The sequence below is a fragment of the Suncus etruscus genome, chromosome 17, assembly GCF_024139225.1.
Source record: "Suncus etruscus isolate mSunEtr1 chromosome 17, mSunEtr1.pri.cur, whole genome shotgun sequence".
Taxonomy (NCBI): Eukaryota; Metazoa; Chordata; class Mammalia; order Eulipotyphla; family Soricidae; genus Suncus; species Suncus etruscus.
Genome location: NC_064864.1, coordinates 38,692,206 through 38,711,232, shown reverse-complemented (window position 1 = coordinate 38,711,232; position 19,027 = coordinate 38,692,206). Strand labels below are relative to the sequence as shown.

At 37.5% G+C, this 19,027-nt stretch overlaps 1 protein-coding gene across 1 annotated transcript in view; it reads right to left on the bottom strand.

The window, feature by feature from the left end:
• Positions 1-19,027, bottom strand: part of TBC1D12 (TBC1 domain family member 12) — a 40,404-nt gene that overhangs the window by 4,184 nt on the left and 17,193 nt on the right. The window contains exons 5-9 of the mRNA XM_049764311.1: positions 14,212-14,292; positions 11,899-11,987; positions 10,164-10,235; positions 1,432-1,560; positions 38-147 (exon numbers count right to left, since the gene is read on the bottom strand). Coding sequence (XP_049620268.1) covers positions 38-147; positions 1,432-1,560; positions 10,164-10,235; positions 11,899-11,987; positions 14,212-14,292 — 481 coding nt within the window. The remainder of the gene's footprint in view (positions 1-37; positions 148-1,431; positions 1,561-10,163; positions 10,236-11,898; positions 11,988-14,211; positions 14,293-19,027) is intronic.

Here is a 19,027-nt window from a genome sequence, read left to right as displayed (position 1 = left end):
GGCCCTTTAACTGTATTTTATGTATGTTATGACTTACCAATCTATCAAGTATATGTCTGGTGTAAGACTATAAGATTTGAAATGAAGAAATAGTTTGGAGAGGTTTTCTTCAAAAAATACTTCAAACGTTGCAAAGTATTTCAACATCTAAACATAGAAATACCAACAAAATTATTAGACTATACTCTAAAACAGATCAAACTGTTAATGACATATTAATAAAATCATACTTCATAATGTCTTTCTGAGTCTTTAACAAGTAAACATAAAACAATAATTAACTTTATATCAAATTATCATAAACTTCTTATTTTTGCTTTTCACTCTAAAAAGCCAATCCAATTATAGATATAGACTAATAGTAAAGGAAAACATAATGTCTGCTTGCCTATGGCCCTGCTCACCATTCACTACAATTCTCTATGGTGTCAACAATTTGACCAAACTTAAGATATATCAATATTTGGGCTGATTATCACCAGGGTTTCTTTGTAACAAGTGTGGGCTTCCACATCTTCGGGAAGGCCTGGCAGCTGTAACCACACCCAAAACTATAGTTGCCGTATTCGCACCAGGCCAGCTCCATCATAGACTTCCTCTTTTCTCGAACAAGATGAAACCAAGCCATAAAAAACATGGGAACACCAACCACACAACCCAAAGGTGGCAAACTTGGGAGGACTGCCTAAGTTAAGCTTGCTTCATCCATCACCCATAATTACCACTTTGCTTGTGGCCCTGACTCAATAATCCTTGATTCTTTTTGGAGACACCAATCTGACCTAATTTCAGGTATGCTGATATTTGGGCTGATAACACCAGGACTTTTTGGAGTGAGTGCTGGCACTCTTCCTCTCCATTATCCTTCTTCTGGGAGGCCTAGCATGAGAACATGCCCAACAAAAGGCAGAATAGCAGTAATAGTGATTTGAATTCCCGGAGATCTTCATATTAATCCCTATAGGAACACACCAATTCAACAGAATGGGCAGCTAACAAAAAGAGCTTACTTAAAACCTCCTCCCATAGTCTTAATGACTTCTTAGAGATGTAATCACTTTCATAAATTTGCTTGTCACTCTACATTTTTCTGTTAAATATTCTTTCTTCTCTTCCTTTTTCTTTTTGCTTTCTATTCTTTTATTTTTAATAACTGCTCTCACTTCTCTGGAAACAAATGTCTTTCCTAATGGCCTTTTGGGAAATAAAAGAAATATCTTCACAAATTTGCTTATCACTGTACTTTTTTATAATTTTTCTTTCTTCTCTATCTTTTTCTTTTTTCTATTCTTTAATAACTTTTCTCTCACTCATCTGGAAACAAATGTATTACAGTCAATTATATCACCCATGTCTGTATTTTCTTTAAAGTAAAAATATGAACAAACAAATAAACAAACAAAAAGCATAATGTAATCCAAATACCCATACCATGCTGTGATCCACACGAAAAAAGGCCAACTGGCATGGCTTGTTAAGGAGATTTGCAAATGCAATGAAGGCATCTGCCTCTTCTAAGTTTAGAATGAGTACCGCTGCAATGAAGGACATCCCTTGTACCTACAAAGGAAAAGAAATTAATCGCTATGAGCTTACGATAATAATTCTACAGTTTATATTTTAGTTGTCTCTAAATTATTAACAAGTGATATTACAAAGTAAAATTAGCCAAGATTTATTTTAATTTCCAAACAAAGCTAATTATAAAATCTCCCAAATTTTTCATTTCATGTGGTCTGACATCAACAAGGTTCAGTCTTTTTTAGAAGACCAAAGATAACAAATAACAAAAAATAATAGGAAACATTTTTTTAAAAAATGAAAAAAGTAGGAGCTGGATAGATTGTATATAATGCAAGGGAAGGTGCTTGCCTTGCACATGGCTTAACCATGTTCAATCCCTAGCATCCCACATGAGGGTTTGATCCCCAGGATTCCATATGGTCCCAAGAACTGCCAATAGTAATTCCTAAGTGCACAGACAGTAGCAAACACCAAGCATTGTGAGGTATGGCCCCAAAGACTAGATAATAAAAATTAAAATTACAAAAAAGAAATGTATTATTTTTACTTACTATATGGAAATCTAGTTTGGTGGTGTTCAATCTACTCTATGTTTTCTCAGTCTAAAATCTCTCAAGAGTATAGAATCAGAAAATTAAAAAAAAATTCAGGTGTCTCACAGGGCCTAAAAGAGGTTGCGGACAGAGGAGGGATTGCCACAGGAGGATGGGATTAGATACTGGTAAAGAGGTCATGTTGGGACATTGCATTTCATAAATACAATCATGAATAACTTTATGATTAATGGTGAATCAATAAAAAAATTTTTTTAAATCAGATGCTTACTTTTATTGTTAGGTAGAAAGCTAGGTGTAGAATTTACTTCTATTTGATGTTTTGTTTTGTTTGTTTTTGTTTTTGGACTACACCCAGGGACGCTCACTCCTGTCTTGAGAGACCATATGGGATACCTGGGATAGAACCTAGGTCCATCCTCGGTCAGCTGCGTGCAAGGCAAATGTCCTACCGCTGTGCTATCACACCGGCCCCTACTTCTATTTGAGGTAGAGCTATGCATAAAGAGATAGATAAAAAGTGCTGCTGAGGGGGCCAGTGCGGTGGCGCTAGAGGTAAGGTGCCTGCCTTGTCTGCACTAGCCTAGGACGGACCGCAGTTTGATCCCCCAGCGTCCCATATGGTCCCCCAAGCCAGGAGCGACTTCTGAGTGCATAGCCAGGAGTAACCCCTGAGCATCACCGGGTGTGGCCCAAAAACAAAACAAAACAAACAAAAAAAAGTGCTGCTGAAATTCCAAGAAAGAAGAGGTTGTGTGGGTTGAGAGAATGAAACTTAATTCCTGGAAAAGCAGAAGGAAAGAATATAGAAAAAGCATTCCAAAATGGATATATATCAGCAAAATCATATAAAAGGACCAGCCCAGTAGGAGGACAAAGTATATAAGATAAATAATTGAAAAATTTCAAATATATGAGAATAAAATATTTGAATTTTATTATGTGGAGCAACAAAGATTAGTAGTAATAATTTTGAATTTAATTAAACCCTTTTGGAGAGACTTTCCAAAGACTATTCAGGAAACGAGGGACTTATAGGCTACATTCAGCAATACTTGGCCAACAGGTTGGGCAGTGTAATGTTAGCATTACAAGGATGAGGACACAATATAGTTTAGGCACTGTAGTGCCTGGTACCACCAGGCCACTCTTACAAAGTTCAAGAGCCACCAGTCCCACAATGAGCAGTACTACACCAACAATGCTCAGGAAAAGCCATATTAGTTCCAAGAGAATACAAAGAATGCACCCTTGACCACTAGCTCCCAGGGCACTTCCCATAATATACATTTTATTTAAGAATACATATAAAATCCTAGGGGCCTGAGAGATAGAATGGAGGTAGGGCATTTGCTTTGCATGCAGAAGGACGTGGTTCGAAAACGGCATCCCATATAGTACACCAAGCCTGCCAGGAGTGATTTCTGAGCGTAGAGTCAGGAGTAGCCTCTAGCGCTGCCAGGTGTGACCCAAAAACAAAAAACAAAAAAAATATAAAATCCTTGATGAAGAGTAAAGAATATATGAATATCGTCTCTCAAACCAAGGATGAAAGCCTCTAGAAGGACTCCGCCCATTTCCGGAATATCTGATTCTTTTTTTCTTTTTTTTTTCTCCAGGTTATTACTTTTCTCTTCTCAAACAAAACCGCATAACTTGAATATCTAGTCCCGCCTCCCAATTGGGGGTGAGGGGAATAAGGGAGGTACCAAGACCAAATAGGTGTAAGATCACTAAGTAAGCTAGGCACAGAGGAGACCACTCATTCTAGCAGCCCCGGGGATGAGGGGAGGAGGATATGGGAGGCAGGATGGGAACGGAGGTGGAAGGATGACAATTCGGTGATGAAAATTCCCCTGATTTTATGTTAATATGGACCTAAAATATTATTGTCAATGATATATAAGCCACTATGATTAAATAAAAATTATATTTAATAAAAAAAACTCCACGGGAAACAACAATTTCTCCCATATATAGAAGTGAACAGAAAATACTATCAATAAAAAGCAGCATGTATGTAATTATTTAATAATACTCATTATTTGTAATTATGTATCATAACATACACATAATTTTATGTGTCTTTTTATGTAACATCACTTTTTTCTGCTAGAAATAAACTCGTTTAAAGGTTAAAAAAAAAAAAAAGAATCTGGGGCCGGGCGGTGGCGCTCGAGGTAAGGTGCCTGCCTTACCTGCGCTAGCCTAGGAGACGGACCGCGGTTCGATCCCCCGGCGCCCCATATGGTCCCCCAAGCCAGGAGCGACTTCTGAGCGCATAGCCAGGAGTAACCCCTGAGCGTCACCGGGTGTGGCCCAAAAACCAAAAAAAAAAAAAAAAAAAAAAAAGAATCTATGAATAATGGGGCCGGAGAGCTAGCACAGCGGTAAGGCATTTGCCTTAGACACAGAAGAACAGTGGTTCAAATCCCGCCATCCTATATGGTCCCAGGAGCCTGCCAAGAGCGATTTCTGAACATAGAGCCAGGAGTAACCCCTGAGCACTGCCCGGTGTGACCCGCCCCCCCAAAAAAAGAATATATGAATAAAGAGGGCCATAGAGCAAGCACAGCAGTAGGGTGTTTGCCTTGCACGCAGCCAACCCAGGAAGAACAAGTGTTCAATTCCCAACATTCCATATGGTCCCCTGAACCTGCCAGGAGTAATTTCTGAGCACATAGCTTGGAATAATCCCAGCGCCGCTGGGTGTGGCCAAAAAAAAAAAAAAAAAAAAAAAACTCATCAAAATTAGAAACTTAGACTAGGGGCTGGAGCAATAGCATAGTGGTAGGGCATTTGCTTTACGAATGGCTGACCTGGGACAGACCCAGGTTTGATCCCTGGCATTCCATATGGTTTCCCAAGCCTACCAGGAATGCTTTCTGAGCGCAGAGCCAGGAGTAACCCTGTTGGGTACGGCCCAAAAAACAAACAAATATATATATATATATATATAGAGAGAGAGAGTATAGCAGTATATAGACTCAATTACCAGTTCTGCTAAAATCAAAAAGAGAAAGAAAAACTCGGCACTACAGAATATTGCCTTTGGAGCTTTCAAATATGAATATGAATACAATGAAATTATATAGTAAGCCCTTGAGATCATAAATATGTAATTATATAAAATAATAATAAGCTATAGGGTAGTTAGTGATAGTACAGTGGATAAAGCATTTTCCTTGCATGTGGCCAGGCTGGATTCAATCCCTGGCATCCCATATAGTCCCCAATCATTACCAAGAATAATTCTTGAGTATAGAGCCAGGAGTCACACCTGAGCATAGCTTGGGGTACCCAAAAAATAAAATGAATAAAAGTATTAATGAGCTCACATATATATTCTTTATTTTCAAATACACTTTCTTTTTTAAAAAAACTTGAATTTTCCATCTGACTTTATTTTCAAATACACTTTTTTTTAAAAAAACTTGAATTTTCCATCTGACTTTATTTTCAAATACACATATATTCTTTATTAAGTAAACTACAGTGTTGTTTTTAAATATCCTTGATGTACCTTAAGAGTTTTTGTTATTGTTTGTAGTTCTGGGTAGAAAATGCAAAGGCCTTAAAAAAGCAAAGCAAGTGCTCTATAGATGAACTGTATCTCCAGGCCCCACACATTTTTTAAGTTCATATCTTTATTTAAACACCTTGATTACAAATACGATTGTAGTTGGGTTCCAGTCATGCAAAGAACACCCCCCTTCACTGCGATCCCCCCCCCACCCCTGCCCGCAGGAGAATTGGGGAGTCACGGAGTTATTCGTGAGTCACGAAGAGGATCCGACCTGAAATGAAAAGAGGGGCTGGGAAAATAATGAGACTCAAGGCGAGGATCCAATCAAGAGTCCAGTTTAATGAGGGAGAAACAAGCTTATATACCATGAGCAAAACAAAGAAGGTAGGGGGTGGTAATTTTCCACAGGAACATTCTGTTTTTCACAACATTCCCATCACCAATGTCCCAATTCTCCCTCCTCCCCACCCCACCCCCACCTGCACTCGAGACAAGCTTTCTACTTTCCTCATTCACTCATCACTCTTTTAGGTGAGCTTCATATTGTGAGCTGGACCTTCCAACCTCCTCTCTTTTTGTCTCTGGGAATTGTTGTAAAAATTTCTTTTATTTTTCTTAAAACCCATAGATGAGGGAGACTATTCTACGTCTATCCCTCTCCCTCTGACTTATTTCACTCAGCATAATAGATTCCATGTACATCCATGTATAGGAAAATTTCATGACATTATCTCTCTCCTGATGGCTGTATAATATTCCATCGTGTATATGTACCACAGTTTCTTTAGCCATTCATCTGAAGGGTTTCTTGGTTGTTTCCAGAGTCTTGCTATGGTAAATAGTGCTGCAATGAATATAGGTGTGAAGAAGGGATTTTTGAATTGTAGTTTTGTGTTCCTAGGGTATATTCCTAGGAGTGGTACAGCTGGATCATATGTGAGCTCAATTTCCAGTTTTTGGAGGAATCTCCATATTGCTTTCCATAAAGGTTGGACTAGACAGCTTTTCCATCAGCAGTGAAAGAGAGTTCCTTTCTTTCCACATCCCCGCCAGCACTGCTTATTCTCATTCTTTGTGATGTGCCAATCTTTGTGGCGTGAGATGGTACCTCATAGTTGTTTTGATTTGCATCTCTCTGATGATTAGTGATGTGGTGCATTTTTTCAACTGCCTTTTGGCCATTTTATTTCTTCTTTGACAAAGTGTTCATTTCTTCTCCCCATTTTTTGATGGGACTAGATATTTTTTATCTTGTAAAGTTCTGTCAGTGCCTTGTATATTTTAGATATTAGCCCCTTTTCTGATGGGTATTGGGTGAATAATTTCTCCCACTCAGTGGGTGGCTCTTGTATGCTGGGAACTATTTCCTTTGAGGTACAGAAGCTTCTCAGTTTAATATATTCCCATCTGTTTATCTCTGCTTCCACTTGTTTGGAGAGTGCTGTTTCCTTCTTAAAGATGCCTTTAGGGGTCGATGAGGTGGCACTAGAGGTAAGGTGTCTGCCTTGCAAGCACTAGCAAAGGAAGGACCGTGGTTTGATCCCCAACAACCCATATGGTCCCCCCAAGCCAGGGGCAATTTCTGAGCACTTAGCCAGTAGTAAACCCTGAGCATCAAATGGGTGTGGCCGAGAAAAAAAAAATTTTTTTTTACATTTAAAGATGCCTTTAGTCTCAATGTCATGGAGTGTTTTACCTACGTGATGTTCTATATACCTTGTGGTTTCAGGTCTGATATCAAGGTCTTTAATCCATTTTAATTTGACCTTTGTACATGGTGTTAGCGGGAGGGGGGGGTCTGAGTTCGTTTTTTGCAAGTGGCTAAACAGTTGTGCCAACACCACTTGAAGACAGCCCCCAAACATTTTAAGTCAATATTTAACAAGTACTAAAATTAAATATTTATGAGTCTTATTAAGATGTGGCACAAATATACCTAACTGTAAAGAATGATCCAATCATGCAATTTTCTGCAACATAGATATTATGTTGAATGAAGCCAGAAAAAGAATAAATACAGAATGATATCTCTTATATGTGGCATTTAGAATACCTGCATGAAGAAATGCAATGGTTTAATTGGGGTAGTGGAGAACATTATGCCCGAGAGTACAGTGAGGAAAAGAAAAGAAATTGAGTAGAAGAGGTAAAACACATATGAAAGTATAGGGGACAGGGACCAAGGGGTCTCAGGTGCATTCATGGTGTCAAGGACAGAAATCAATATTCAAGGAAGAGTCAACAACAATTAAATCATAAGAGCCAAACTTATTTTTTTTTTTTTTGGTTTTTTGGGCCACACCTGTTTGATGCTCAGGGGTTACTCCTGGCTAAGTGCTCAGAAATTGCCCCGGCTTGGGGGAACCATATGGGATGCTGGGGGATTGAACCGCAGTCCTTCCTTGGCTAGCGCTTGCAAGGCAGACACCTTACCTCTAGCGCCACCTCACCGGACCCAAGAGCCAAACTTTTAGCAGCCAATCCAGGACCAAAGGTGGTTGGTTCGAATCCCGGTGTCCCATATGGTCCCCCGTGCCTGCCAGGAGCTATTTCTGAGCAGACAGCCAGGAGTAACCCCTGAGCACCGCCAGGTGTGGCCCAAAAACTAAAAAAAAAAGAAAGGAACGATTATGGAGAAATGAGAAGCAGGACACTAACAATAAGCAATAAATGAAATTGAATAATGAAATTCCTCAGCTGACAGCATTAGTAATGAATAGGTTCTGGAAGAGCATAACTAACTCTTTCAGAAAAATGGCAAACAAGGGCCAGAGCAATAGTACAGCAGCAGGGCATTTGCCTTCAGAGTGGCCAACATGGGGCAGACCCAAGTTGGATCCCCAGCATCTCACATGGTCCCCCAGCCTGTCAGGAGCAATTTCTGAATGCAGAACCAAGAGTAAACCTTAAGCACTGCCGGGTGTGGCCCCTCCCCAAAAAAAAAACAATGAAGGGAGGGAGGGAGGGAGAGAGGGAGGGAGGGAGGGAGGGAGGGAGGGAGGGAGGGAAGGAGGGAAGGAGGGAAGGAGGGAAGGAGGGAGGGAAGGAAGGAAGGAGGAAGGAAGGAAAGGAAGGAAGGAAGGAAGGAAGGAAGGAAGGAAGGAAGGAAGGAGGAAGGAAGGAAGGAAGGAAGGAAGGAAGGAAGAAGGAGGAGGAGGAAGGAAGGAAGGAAGGAAGAAGAAGAAGAAGAAAGAAAGAAAGAAGAAGAAAGAAAGAAAGAAGAAAGAAAGAAAGAGAAAGAAAGAAGAAGAAAGAAAAGAAAGAAAGAAGAAAGAAAGAAAGAAAGAAGAAAGAAAGAAAGAAAGATAAGAAAGAAAGAAAGAAAAGAAAAGAAAGAAAGAAAGAAAGAAAAGAAAGAAAGAAAGAAGAAAGAAAGAGGAAAGAAGGAAGGAAGAAGGAAGGAAGGAGGAAGGAAGGAAGGAAGGAAGGAAGGAAGGAGGAGGAAGGAAGGAAGGAAGGAAGGAAGGAAGGAAGGAGGAAGGAAGGAAGGAAGGAAGGAAGAAAGAAGGAAGAAAGAAAGAAAGAAAGAAAGAGAAGAAAGAAAAGAAAGAAAGAGAAAGAAAGAAAAAAAAGAAGAAAGAAAGAAAGAAAGAAAGAAAGAAAGAAAGAAAGAAAGAAAGAAAGAAAGAAAGAAAGAAAGAAAGAAAGAAAGAAAGAAAGAAAGAAAGAAAGAAAGAAAGAAAGGCAAACAGTCTAATAAACAGTCTAATAATAGGTTCTCAAATACTAAAAAAAATAAAAACATAGTATGGAATTAATATCAAAAGCCAATAGATATGAGGGTCAGAAAGACCAATCCAAAGTAGGAAGTTTGCCACAGATAGATAGAGTGCAGTTAGACCGCTATGACAATGATAGTGGAAATGATCACTCTGGACAAGAAGTGGGTGCTGAAAGGGAAATAAAGTAATATACATGAAGAAAAAAAAGAAGAGAGAATAAAAATGTCTGCCATAGAGGCAGGCAGGTGGAAGAGTAGGAAGAAAACTGGGACATAGTGGCAGGTAATGTGTGCTGTTAAAGGGATGGATGTTGGATATTGTATATCTAAAGCTCAACCATGAACAACTTTTTAACTATATTTCAAGGTAATTCAATCAAAACAACAAATACACATATAATACCTCATAAACAAATGTGTAAGCACTGCAACTAAAGGAATACAAATTTCGGGGCCAGCATGGTGGCGCTAGAGGTAAGGTGTCTGCCTTGCCAGTGCTAGCCTTGGACAGACCGTGGTTCGATCCCCTGGCGTCCCATGTGGTCCCCCAAGCAGGGGCGACTCTGAGCGCATAGCCAGGAGTAACCCCTGAGCGTCACCGGGTGTGGCCCAAACCCCCCCCCAAAAAAAAAGAAATACAAATTTCAGTGAGGACTGTAGTCAACTGTGTGAGAATCATTTGTTGCATCACTCTTGTAAGCAACACAGTTAAATGTGCAACCCCACATTCAGGTATATGTGCATTGCCCAGTAATAGATGGGAAAAGAGGAGAGAAACAAGAAAACTAGAACACATAAATATTTACAAGAAAAGAAAATAATTGAAACAAATACTTACATAACCAACATCAGGTCTGTAACATGTATATGCCCCTAAGATACTATGTAAGACATCATGATATGGACCACCCTTTGGAGAGAAAAATTAGAAATCAAACTACACAAATAATTGTCATTAAATAAATTCTCACTGACTTATTGATTAACTATAGTCTTTTCTAAATATTAATAGTTTAACTTAAACTATTATTAAGTTAATATTTATTCAGAGTCAAAATACTCTGTGCCAATATTTTCTAAAGCAGTAATAAATATTTAAATTTCACCCAAAAAGAAGAAAAAGAAAGAAATCCCCAAAAATAACTTATTGTCTTCTAGATTAAGAATTTGAAAATATGGGGCCGGAGAGATAGCATGGAGGTAAGGCATTTGCCTTGCATGCAGCAGGACGGTGGTTCGAATCCCGGCATCCCATATGGTCCCCCAAGCCTGCAAGAAGCAATTTCTGAGCATAGAGCCAGGAGTTACCCCTGAGCGCTGCAGGTGTGACCCAAAAAACAAAAAAGAAAAGAAAGAATTTGAAAATATGGGGCCTGAGAGATAGCACAGCGGTAGGGCATTTGCCTTGCAAGCATCTGACCAGGACCTATGTTGGTTTGAATCCCGGCATTCCAATTGGTCCCCGTGCCTTCTAGGAGCAATTTCAGAGCACAGAGCCAGGAGTAACCCCTGAGTGCTGCTAGGTGTGACAAAAAAATAATAAAAAAAAGGAACTTGAAAATAATTGTAAAGTCTTCTACATTGTGCATAGAGGATCAAAACTACTTCCTTTTACAGACTATAATCTCAGCAAAAAAACACCAACAACCATAAATTGCATTAACTTTAATAATTTTCATCTTAGCATGAAAATATTTTTCACATTTTATCTCAATAAAAAAATTCCACATTTGAAGACCAGGTAATTGTGAAATATGTATAGAATGTGATCATTTCTCTTATAAAATATAAGACACTTTATACAGGCCTCTACACAAAAACAGTTTCTTCCTATTTCAAAGTAATTCTAAAATCTTTAAATTTTGAGACTATGCTCTTTACACTGTAATAGTTAAAAATGCTAAAATTCAGTTATCTTACAAAAATAAAACTAATTCATCTTAAAGAAAGTCATTATCTGGGCCCGGAGAGATAGCACAGCGGCGTTTGCCTTGTAAGCAGCCGATCGATCCAGGACCAAAGGTGGTTGGTTCGAATCCCGGTGTCCCATATGGTCCCCCATGCCTGCCAGGAGCTATTTCTGAGCAGACAGCCAGGAATAACCCCTGAGCAACGCCAGGTGTGGCCCAAAGACAAAAAAAAAAAAAAAAAAAAAGTCATTATCTACTATATGTATGGGTGATGAATATGTAATGTATGCTATGCTGTTAACAACAATGCATTTAATCAGTAAAATAATAAAAATTCATTTAAAATACTCTAATCTTTTAATATAATTTCACAATTACTGTACTTTTGCATTTTAAAAAACAGTAACCTATGGCTGGAGCAATAACACAGTGGGTAGGACATTAGCCTGGAATGCAGCTGTCCCGATTTTGATTCTCAGCATCCCATATGGTCCTCCAGGCCTGCCAGGAGTGATTTCTGAGTGCAAAGCCAGGAGTGATGCCTGAATGTCACTGAGAATGGTCCAAAAATAAACAAAATAGTAGCCATTTATTTTGAGAGTGTTCCTTTGAATTTTAAATTTTAAATTACAAAGTTGGTACAAACTAATTAGGAACCCTCACCTTCTGAAAAATGTAGAGAGATGGAAATGTACGAGATATGTCCAACTTTATCAATTCCAGACTGGCCTCTCGATCAGCAATAGAAACACCTGCATTTGTGAAGTAAAGTGATTATTTTGCTATTACAAGTTCAAACTTGTAAGCGTAAATTATTACATATCAAGTAATTTATTTAAATGTAGTCAAAAGGTGAAAAAGAAACAAAAACTTAAAAAGAAATGGTACTCAATTTTTGTTGGATCTTAGGCTCTCTTTTATGAAGAAAAATTTGTATATTTATCAGGGTATTACCTGTTGAAGGATTTCTGCTTTCAGGATTATGAAAGGTAAAAGCAGATTATCACTTTTTTTTTAATAACAAGGATGGTTTCTTTTATTACAGATTACCACTTTTACAGTAACAATGATAAAGAAAAATAAATTTCAAGTATCTTATTTCTATAAAAGGGACAGAGTAGGATATAATTCAAAGAGTTAGAGATAAAGTTTTACTTATGGAAGCACTGAGTTTGGCCTCCTAAGCATAACCAGAGTGTGTCTGTGCATTGCTAGGTATATATTCTCTCTCCAAAAATAGATTATTTAAAACAAACATTCATAGGGTTGTTGAGATGGCTCAAGAGCTAGAAAAATATATGAGTCTTGTGCTAAACTTACACAGTCAAAAAGACCTCTTTATGTGTCATAAGAGAAGAGAAGAAATAGAAAAGGAGAGGAGACGGGAGGGGAGAAAATAGAAAAGTAAAAAAGAAAAGAAGAGCACCAGAGTTGTAGGTTGAGAGAGGTCTAGAAACTAATTTAAATCCAAGAAAGGACTTAGGTGATAGATACCAACTGCTATTTTTGATTATCCAATGACCATTTCTTTTTATGGGCATCTATCAAGTCTAAACAAGGACTCAGAACTTAGCTTGCTGTGGACAAAAGGCTTGCGGAAGAGAAAGTGGACTGTGACAAAAATATTCAGAGATACAGATATGGTTTGAACTCAATGAGACTCATGCTGAACTCTAGTATAATGCAAAGGGCTAATCTATAATAACAACATCACCCCAAATCATATAAGCATATGGTTCCCTGGCATAGTACACAGTCCCCTGAATTGCATTACGAGTGATCCCTGAGGGCAGAACCAGAAATAAGCCCTTGAGCACTGCTGAGTATGCCTCCCCTACACTTAGAAAAAAAGTATGTAGAATTTCTCTACCAGAAATGTTCATTTTTAAAGTTTTACTTACAAGATAGCACTTTGCTTTCGATGAAACAGAACACATGGGGAAAAAAAAAATAACCTGACAAACAGCTCACCATAATTTAAAGACAAAAAGACAGAAATAAATTCAGCTACCTTTAATGAACAATGATTTATGTTAACAAGGAAAAGGTTTTCCTGCTTTCTCCAAAATGATTGTTAGGAAAAAAGATGAGTGAGAGAAGAGATGGTATATACAAGTAAATAAAATTAACAATAAGGAATAAGAATTATAAATATTGGTAAATAGAGTGGAGATACAAGTCACAAAGATGTGAAAAACATTAATTTTTAAAAGGTATGTCCTAAAAATACATTATTAGTCCAACTATTGTAAAATTCTGGGCTCTAGATCCAAAACCTAAATTTATATCTTCATAAATGAATGAGCCTCTGATTCCTGTTAGGTGATCCAGGATACTATCTCCTTAACAATCATTAACATTAAAGAATATAATGTACCATATTTGCCGGCATATAAGATGACTGGGCGTATAAGACGACCCCCTAATTTTGCAGTTGAAACATAGGTTTAGGTCTATATTTGCTGTATCAGACAGAACGTTCCTGTGCTGCAAGTGTATGTACCATAGTGAGCCAATCACAACAAGCAAAGGTTCAAAGGTTCTACTGTAATAGACTTCCTCTCTGACTCTGGCCAATCTGAGCAGGCTTTATACAGTGTAGATTTGGGTCCAGAACATTGTCTAATTTGCATGCATAAAAAGCCTGCTTGGATTGGCTGAGTTAGAGAGGCGGTCCGAGCAGCCTTGCAGTGATTGGTGCAGGATCGAGTTGGAAAATTCATTTTGTGGCAATATTCAGACAATTTTCGTTTAGTGGCATATTGAAACATTTTTCGGGATATACTCAGCATATAAGATGACCCCCGATTTTCTGTTGACATTTATTTGTTTCAAAAGTCGTCTTATACGCCAGAAAATACGGTACCTAAAGAAATCCCTGTAGTATCTTGCACATAGAAACAACCATACTACTCTCTACAAGTAATTGGAATTTCATTCTGAAAATTTTACTGAAAAAGAAAAACTAAATCACACCTTCTGTATCATTCTCAGAACTTGTTTCACTGAAGCTTTTCCATCGTTCTCTTGCTCTTGAGAGAAAGATTTCATAAAGTTCTGTAGTGAGGCGAAAAAAAGGAGAAAGAAAATCCATAAATAATGTAGAAATTTACTGACAAAAAAATAATATACTGACAAATTTTAGTTTTTACTCTTAAAAATGTTAAAAAGAAAATCCTATCATCAAGTCTCCCTTAAAAAGTAGGCATCAAACAGGGCCTGCAGGAGCAGTGGTGCAATCAGTAGGGTGTCTGCCTTGCACACACTAACCTAGGATTAAGTTGAATACCCCGGCATCCCATTTGGTCCCCCAAGCCAGGAGCAATTTCTGAGCACATAACTAGAAAGTAACCCAAGCGTCACTGGGTGTGGCCCCAAATACAAACAAACAAACAAACAAACAAACAAACAAAAAAACCGCAGGCATCAAAAATGCAGCAAATTGAAGTCCTTAAATCTATTAAAACTACCCTTTACATAATTAAAAAAAAAGTAAATTAAATGCTGCAGAGTGGTCATCCAGATAACTAAAACCAATATTTGTATATTTGGCAGGAAGATATATTTATGCTAAGAAAGCAATAGTAGAAACATTCATTTTAGGCAATTAGACAATTCAAACTTGGAATTCAAATTCTAGCTCTGTGACTTAAATATTAGTGACACTTTAGAAAGAGTACTCTGAAACATGGCTTTCTTTTTTTTTAATAAATCTTTATTTAAACACCATGATTACAAGCATGTTTGTAGTTGAGTTTCAGTTATAAACAGAACACCCCCCCCCCATCACCAGTGCAACATTCCCACCACCAATGCCCCCCTCATCCCCCACCCTTGCCTGTATTCGAGACAGGCATTCTACTTCTCTCATTCTTTAACACTGTCATGTTAGTTGTTAGTGTAGTTATTTCCCTAACAGAGTTCATCACTCTTTGTGGTGAGCTTCAAATTGTGAGCCGGTCCTTCCAGCCCTTAACTCTATTGTCTCTGAGCCTTATTACAGTAATGTCTTTAATTTTTCTTAAAACCCATAGATGAGTGAGACTATTCTGTGTCTATCTCTCTCCCTCTGACTTATTTCACTCAGCATAATAGATTCCATGTACATCCATGTATAGGAAAATTTCATGACTTCATCTCTCCTGATGGATGCATTATATTCCATTGTGTATATGTACCACAGTTTCTTTAGCCATTCATCTGTTGAAGGGCATCTTGGTTGTTTCCAGAGTCTGGCTATTGTAAATAGTGTTGCAATGAATATAGGTGTGAGGAAGGATTTTTGAATTGTCGTTTTGTGTTCCTAGGGTATATCCCTAGGAGTGGAATAGCTGGATCATAAGGGAGTTCAATTTCCACTTTTTGAGGAATCTCCATATTGTTTTCCATAAAGGCTGGACTAGAAGGCATTCCCACCAGTGAAAAAGAGTTCTTTTTTCTCCACATCCCTGCCAGCACTGATGTTCTTAAAACATGGCTTTCTTAATGTATAAAATGGAGAAAATAACACGTACTTAATAGGATACTGATGCTTTAACAACATAAATTATCCAGTCATTTCAAACCACCAATAAGTTCTAGTTCTTGCTTTCTTCTGTTTCAAAAGTGCCTTTTCCATCATGACATGCTATCTAAAACTACTTAAACTAGCCAAAGCTAATTATTTAAAAATAAAAAAAGAAGCTATTTTTGTTGTTTTGTTTTGTTTTTGAACCACACCCAGTAATGCTCAGGTGTTACTCCTGGCTCTGCACTCAGTAGTTACATCTGGTAAGATTAGGGGGACCATATGAGATGCCAAGAATCAAACTAAAGTTAGCCATGTGCAAAGCAAGTGTCCTACTCACTGTACTATCTCTCTGGTCCCTAGACAAAACTACTGAAAACATTACTTATAGTCAGAGTCAAAATCAAAATTTGCATCCTAAAATTATTAAGGGCCCAACTGTTGTTTCCATTATTTGGTTCCATTTCTGTTGCTCCACCTTTACATATGCAAGAGCTTATTAAATCATAACAAAAGTATTTTTCAGTTCTCAAATAATAGTGGTCTTTACATTCTAACAATTATACTTTATATTAAAACAGTATCATTAATCAAAGAACAGAATAAAATTGTTTTCTGTCTAACATCCAACATATATATGTTGACAAAACATTAAGAACATTCTATTCTTTTGTTTTCCTTTGTTTTCAAGTGACATCTGGCAGCTCTCAAAGGATACTCCTGACTTTGCGGCCCAGAAATTATGTCTAGCGAGCTTGGGGAAACATAATGAAATGTGGGGATTGAACTGAGGTGGCCACATACAAGGCAAATACTCTACCCGCTGTGCTATCTCTACACCCCACTAAAAACATTCTTTATTTCATTTAACCTTCATTTGAATTTTGATTCCAAAGAGTTTTCATACACATTAAGGTGAAAATAAACTTCTTTTCTCAAATACAACAATAGTAACAAAGCTCTCATAATCCCTTTCAAAGTTGAAAATATACAAGTATACAGCTGTATCATTTATTTTAAAAAATTGCACAACATGGGGGCCAGAGAGATAGCATGAAAGTAGGGCCTTTGCCTTGCATGCAGAAATTATGTGGTTCGAATCCCAGCATCCCATATGGTCCCCCAAGCCTGCTAGGAGCGATTTCTGAGCATAGAGCCAGGAATAATCCTTGAGTGCTGCTGGGTGTGACTCATAAACAAAACAAAACAAAATTACACAATATACTGCAGTGCATCCTGATTTAGTGCACTTAACATGGAGATCCATATTACTAGGACAAATCTGTTTTAGAGGACTCCAAACAATTGCAGTGATTCAACATACAACCATTCCATAAGATTTTTTCATTGCTAATAATTAGACCACTATAAAGTAATTAACTAGATCGATTACAAACACTATTATTCTCACCTAGCTTCCTTTCTGTTTCATTTTCATTATTGTTTGATCTCAATATGTGATACCCATATTAATAGATGGAAATAACTATTACATAGATAAGCCTACAATGGCTACTATTTCTACTTAAGATAAATGTAATTCTGGTCTTTATTCCTTAAATAGTTCAACACAATAAATGCATAATAGTTATATTACATTAGTCATCATAAAAAATTTAGAAATAACTTAGATATATAGAAGGTAATAAGTTATATGCAAATACTGAGCCATTAATATTTATTTTTTAAAATCTAAGAAAATTTTTCACCACTAAAGTGTTTACTAAAGTATTTTTAATTATTTGGGTTCATTTTCATTATTATAATTATTTTACTCTTTAAAATTTATTTATAAAAGAATTCTTTGATCAACTTGTTATGAGATACTGTTAGAAAGTTATTCATGATAGAGTTTCAGTTTCATTTCCCAGGACCAATGTCCCATTTCCCTCTCACCTTTACCCAGGCCCTCCCTGCAGTGAACCTTTGTGACAAACTTTTTTTTCTCTATTTCTTTTTTATTTTCATAGTTGACACTGTGGTTTGCAGTATTATTACTCATAGGGTATCAAGCATATCACGTTACCTCCTTTCAGCACCTTGTTCTTGTCCAGAGAGATCATTTCCAACTATCATTGTCATTGTGGTCCCCTCTCTGTCCTAACTGCACTCTCCTACTTTGTGGTAAGCTTCCTACTATGAATTGGTCCTTGCAGTCCTCATCTGAATTGTCTTCGGATATTATTAACATAATATAATAATTTAATACCCTAATATCCCACACACCTGAGTGTGACCATTATATGTCTATCCTTCTCATACTAATTTCGCTCAGAAAAAATACTCTTTGTATCTTCTCCCACTGACTAATTTCGCTCAGAAAAATACTCTTTGTATCTTTCCATGTATAAGCAAATTTTCGTGACTTCCTTTTTCCTAACAGCTGCATAGTATTTCATTCTACCATTGTACCTATTGTACCATTTTGTCTGTCCACTCATCTATTCTTGGGCACTTGTACTTGAATTATTTCCAGATTCTGACTATAGTGAATAATGCACCAGTGAGCAAAGGAGTACAGAGGGCTTTTCTAAAAGCTTTGTGTTTGTTGGACCCTAGAGTATATTCCACTCCTAGTGGTATTGCTTGGACATATAGAGGATCAATTCCTAATATTTTGAGGAACATCCATATTGACTTCCAAAAAGGCTGTACAGTCAACATTGCCACCAGCAGTGAATGAGTGTACCTTTCTCCCCACAACCGCGCAAGAACTGCTTGTTCTAGTTCTTTTGGATGTGTGCCAGTCTCTGTGGTGTGAGATGATATCTCAGTGTTGTTTTGATTTGCATGTCTCTGATAATTAATGATGTGGAACATTTTATGTATCTTTTGGCCATCTGTATTTCTTCTTTGAAGAAGTTTCTGTTCATCTCCTCTCATTTTTTGTGGGGTTAGATGACTTTTTTCTCTTGTTAAGCTCTACCAGTGTCTTATACATCTTAGAAATCAACTTCTTGTATTGGGTGGTGAATAGTTTCTCCCGATTAATCCTTGGGTAGTCTAGTCTCTGTATTCTGAACACTGTTTCCACTGAGGTGCAGAAACTTCTTTGTTTAATGTAGTCCCATTTGTTTATCTTTGCCTCTACTGGCTTGGTCAGCAATGTTTCATCCTTGAAGATGCTTTCCGCTACAATGTCATAGAGTGTTCTTCCTAAATTTCCCGCTTTGTACCTTGGGGTTTCAGGTCTGATATCAAGGTCTTTAATCCATTTTGATTTGACTTTTGTGCACAGCATTTAAGATAGGTCTGAGTTCACTTTTTTTTCTTTGCATACAGCTG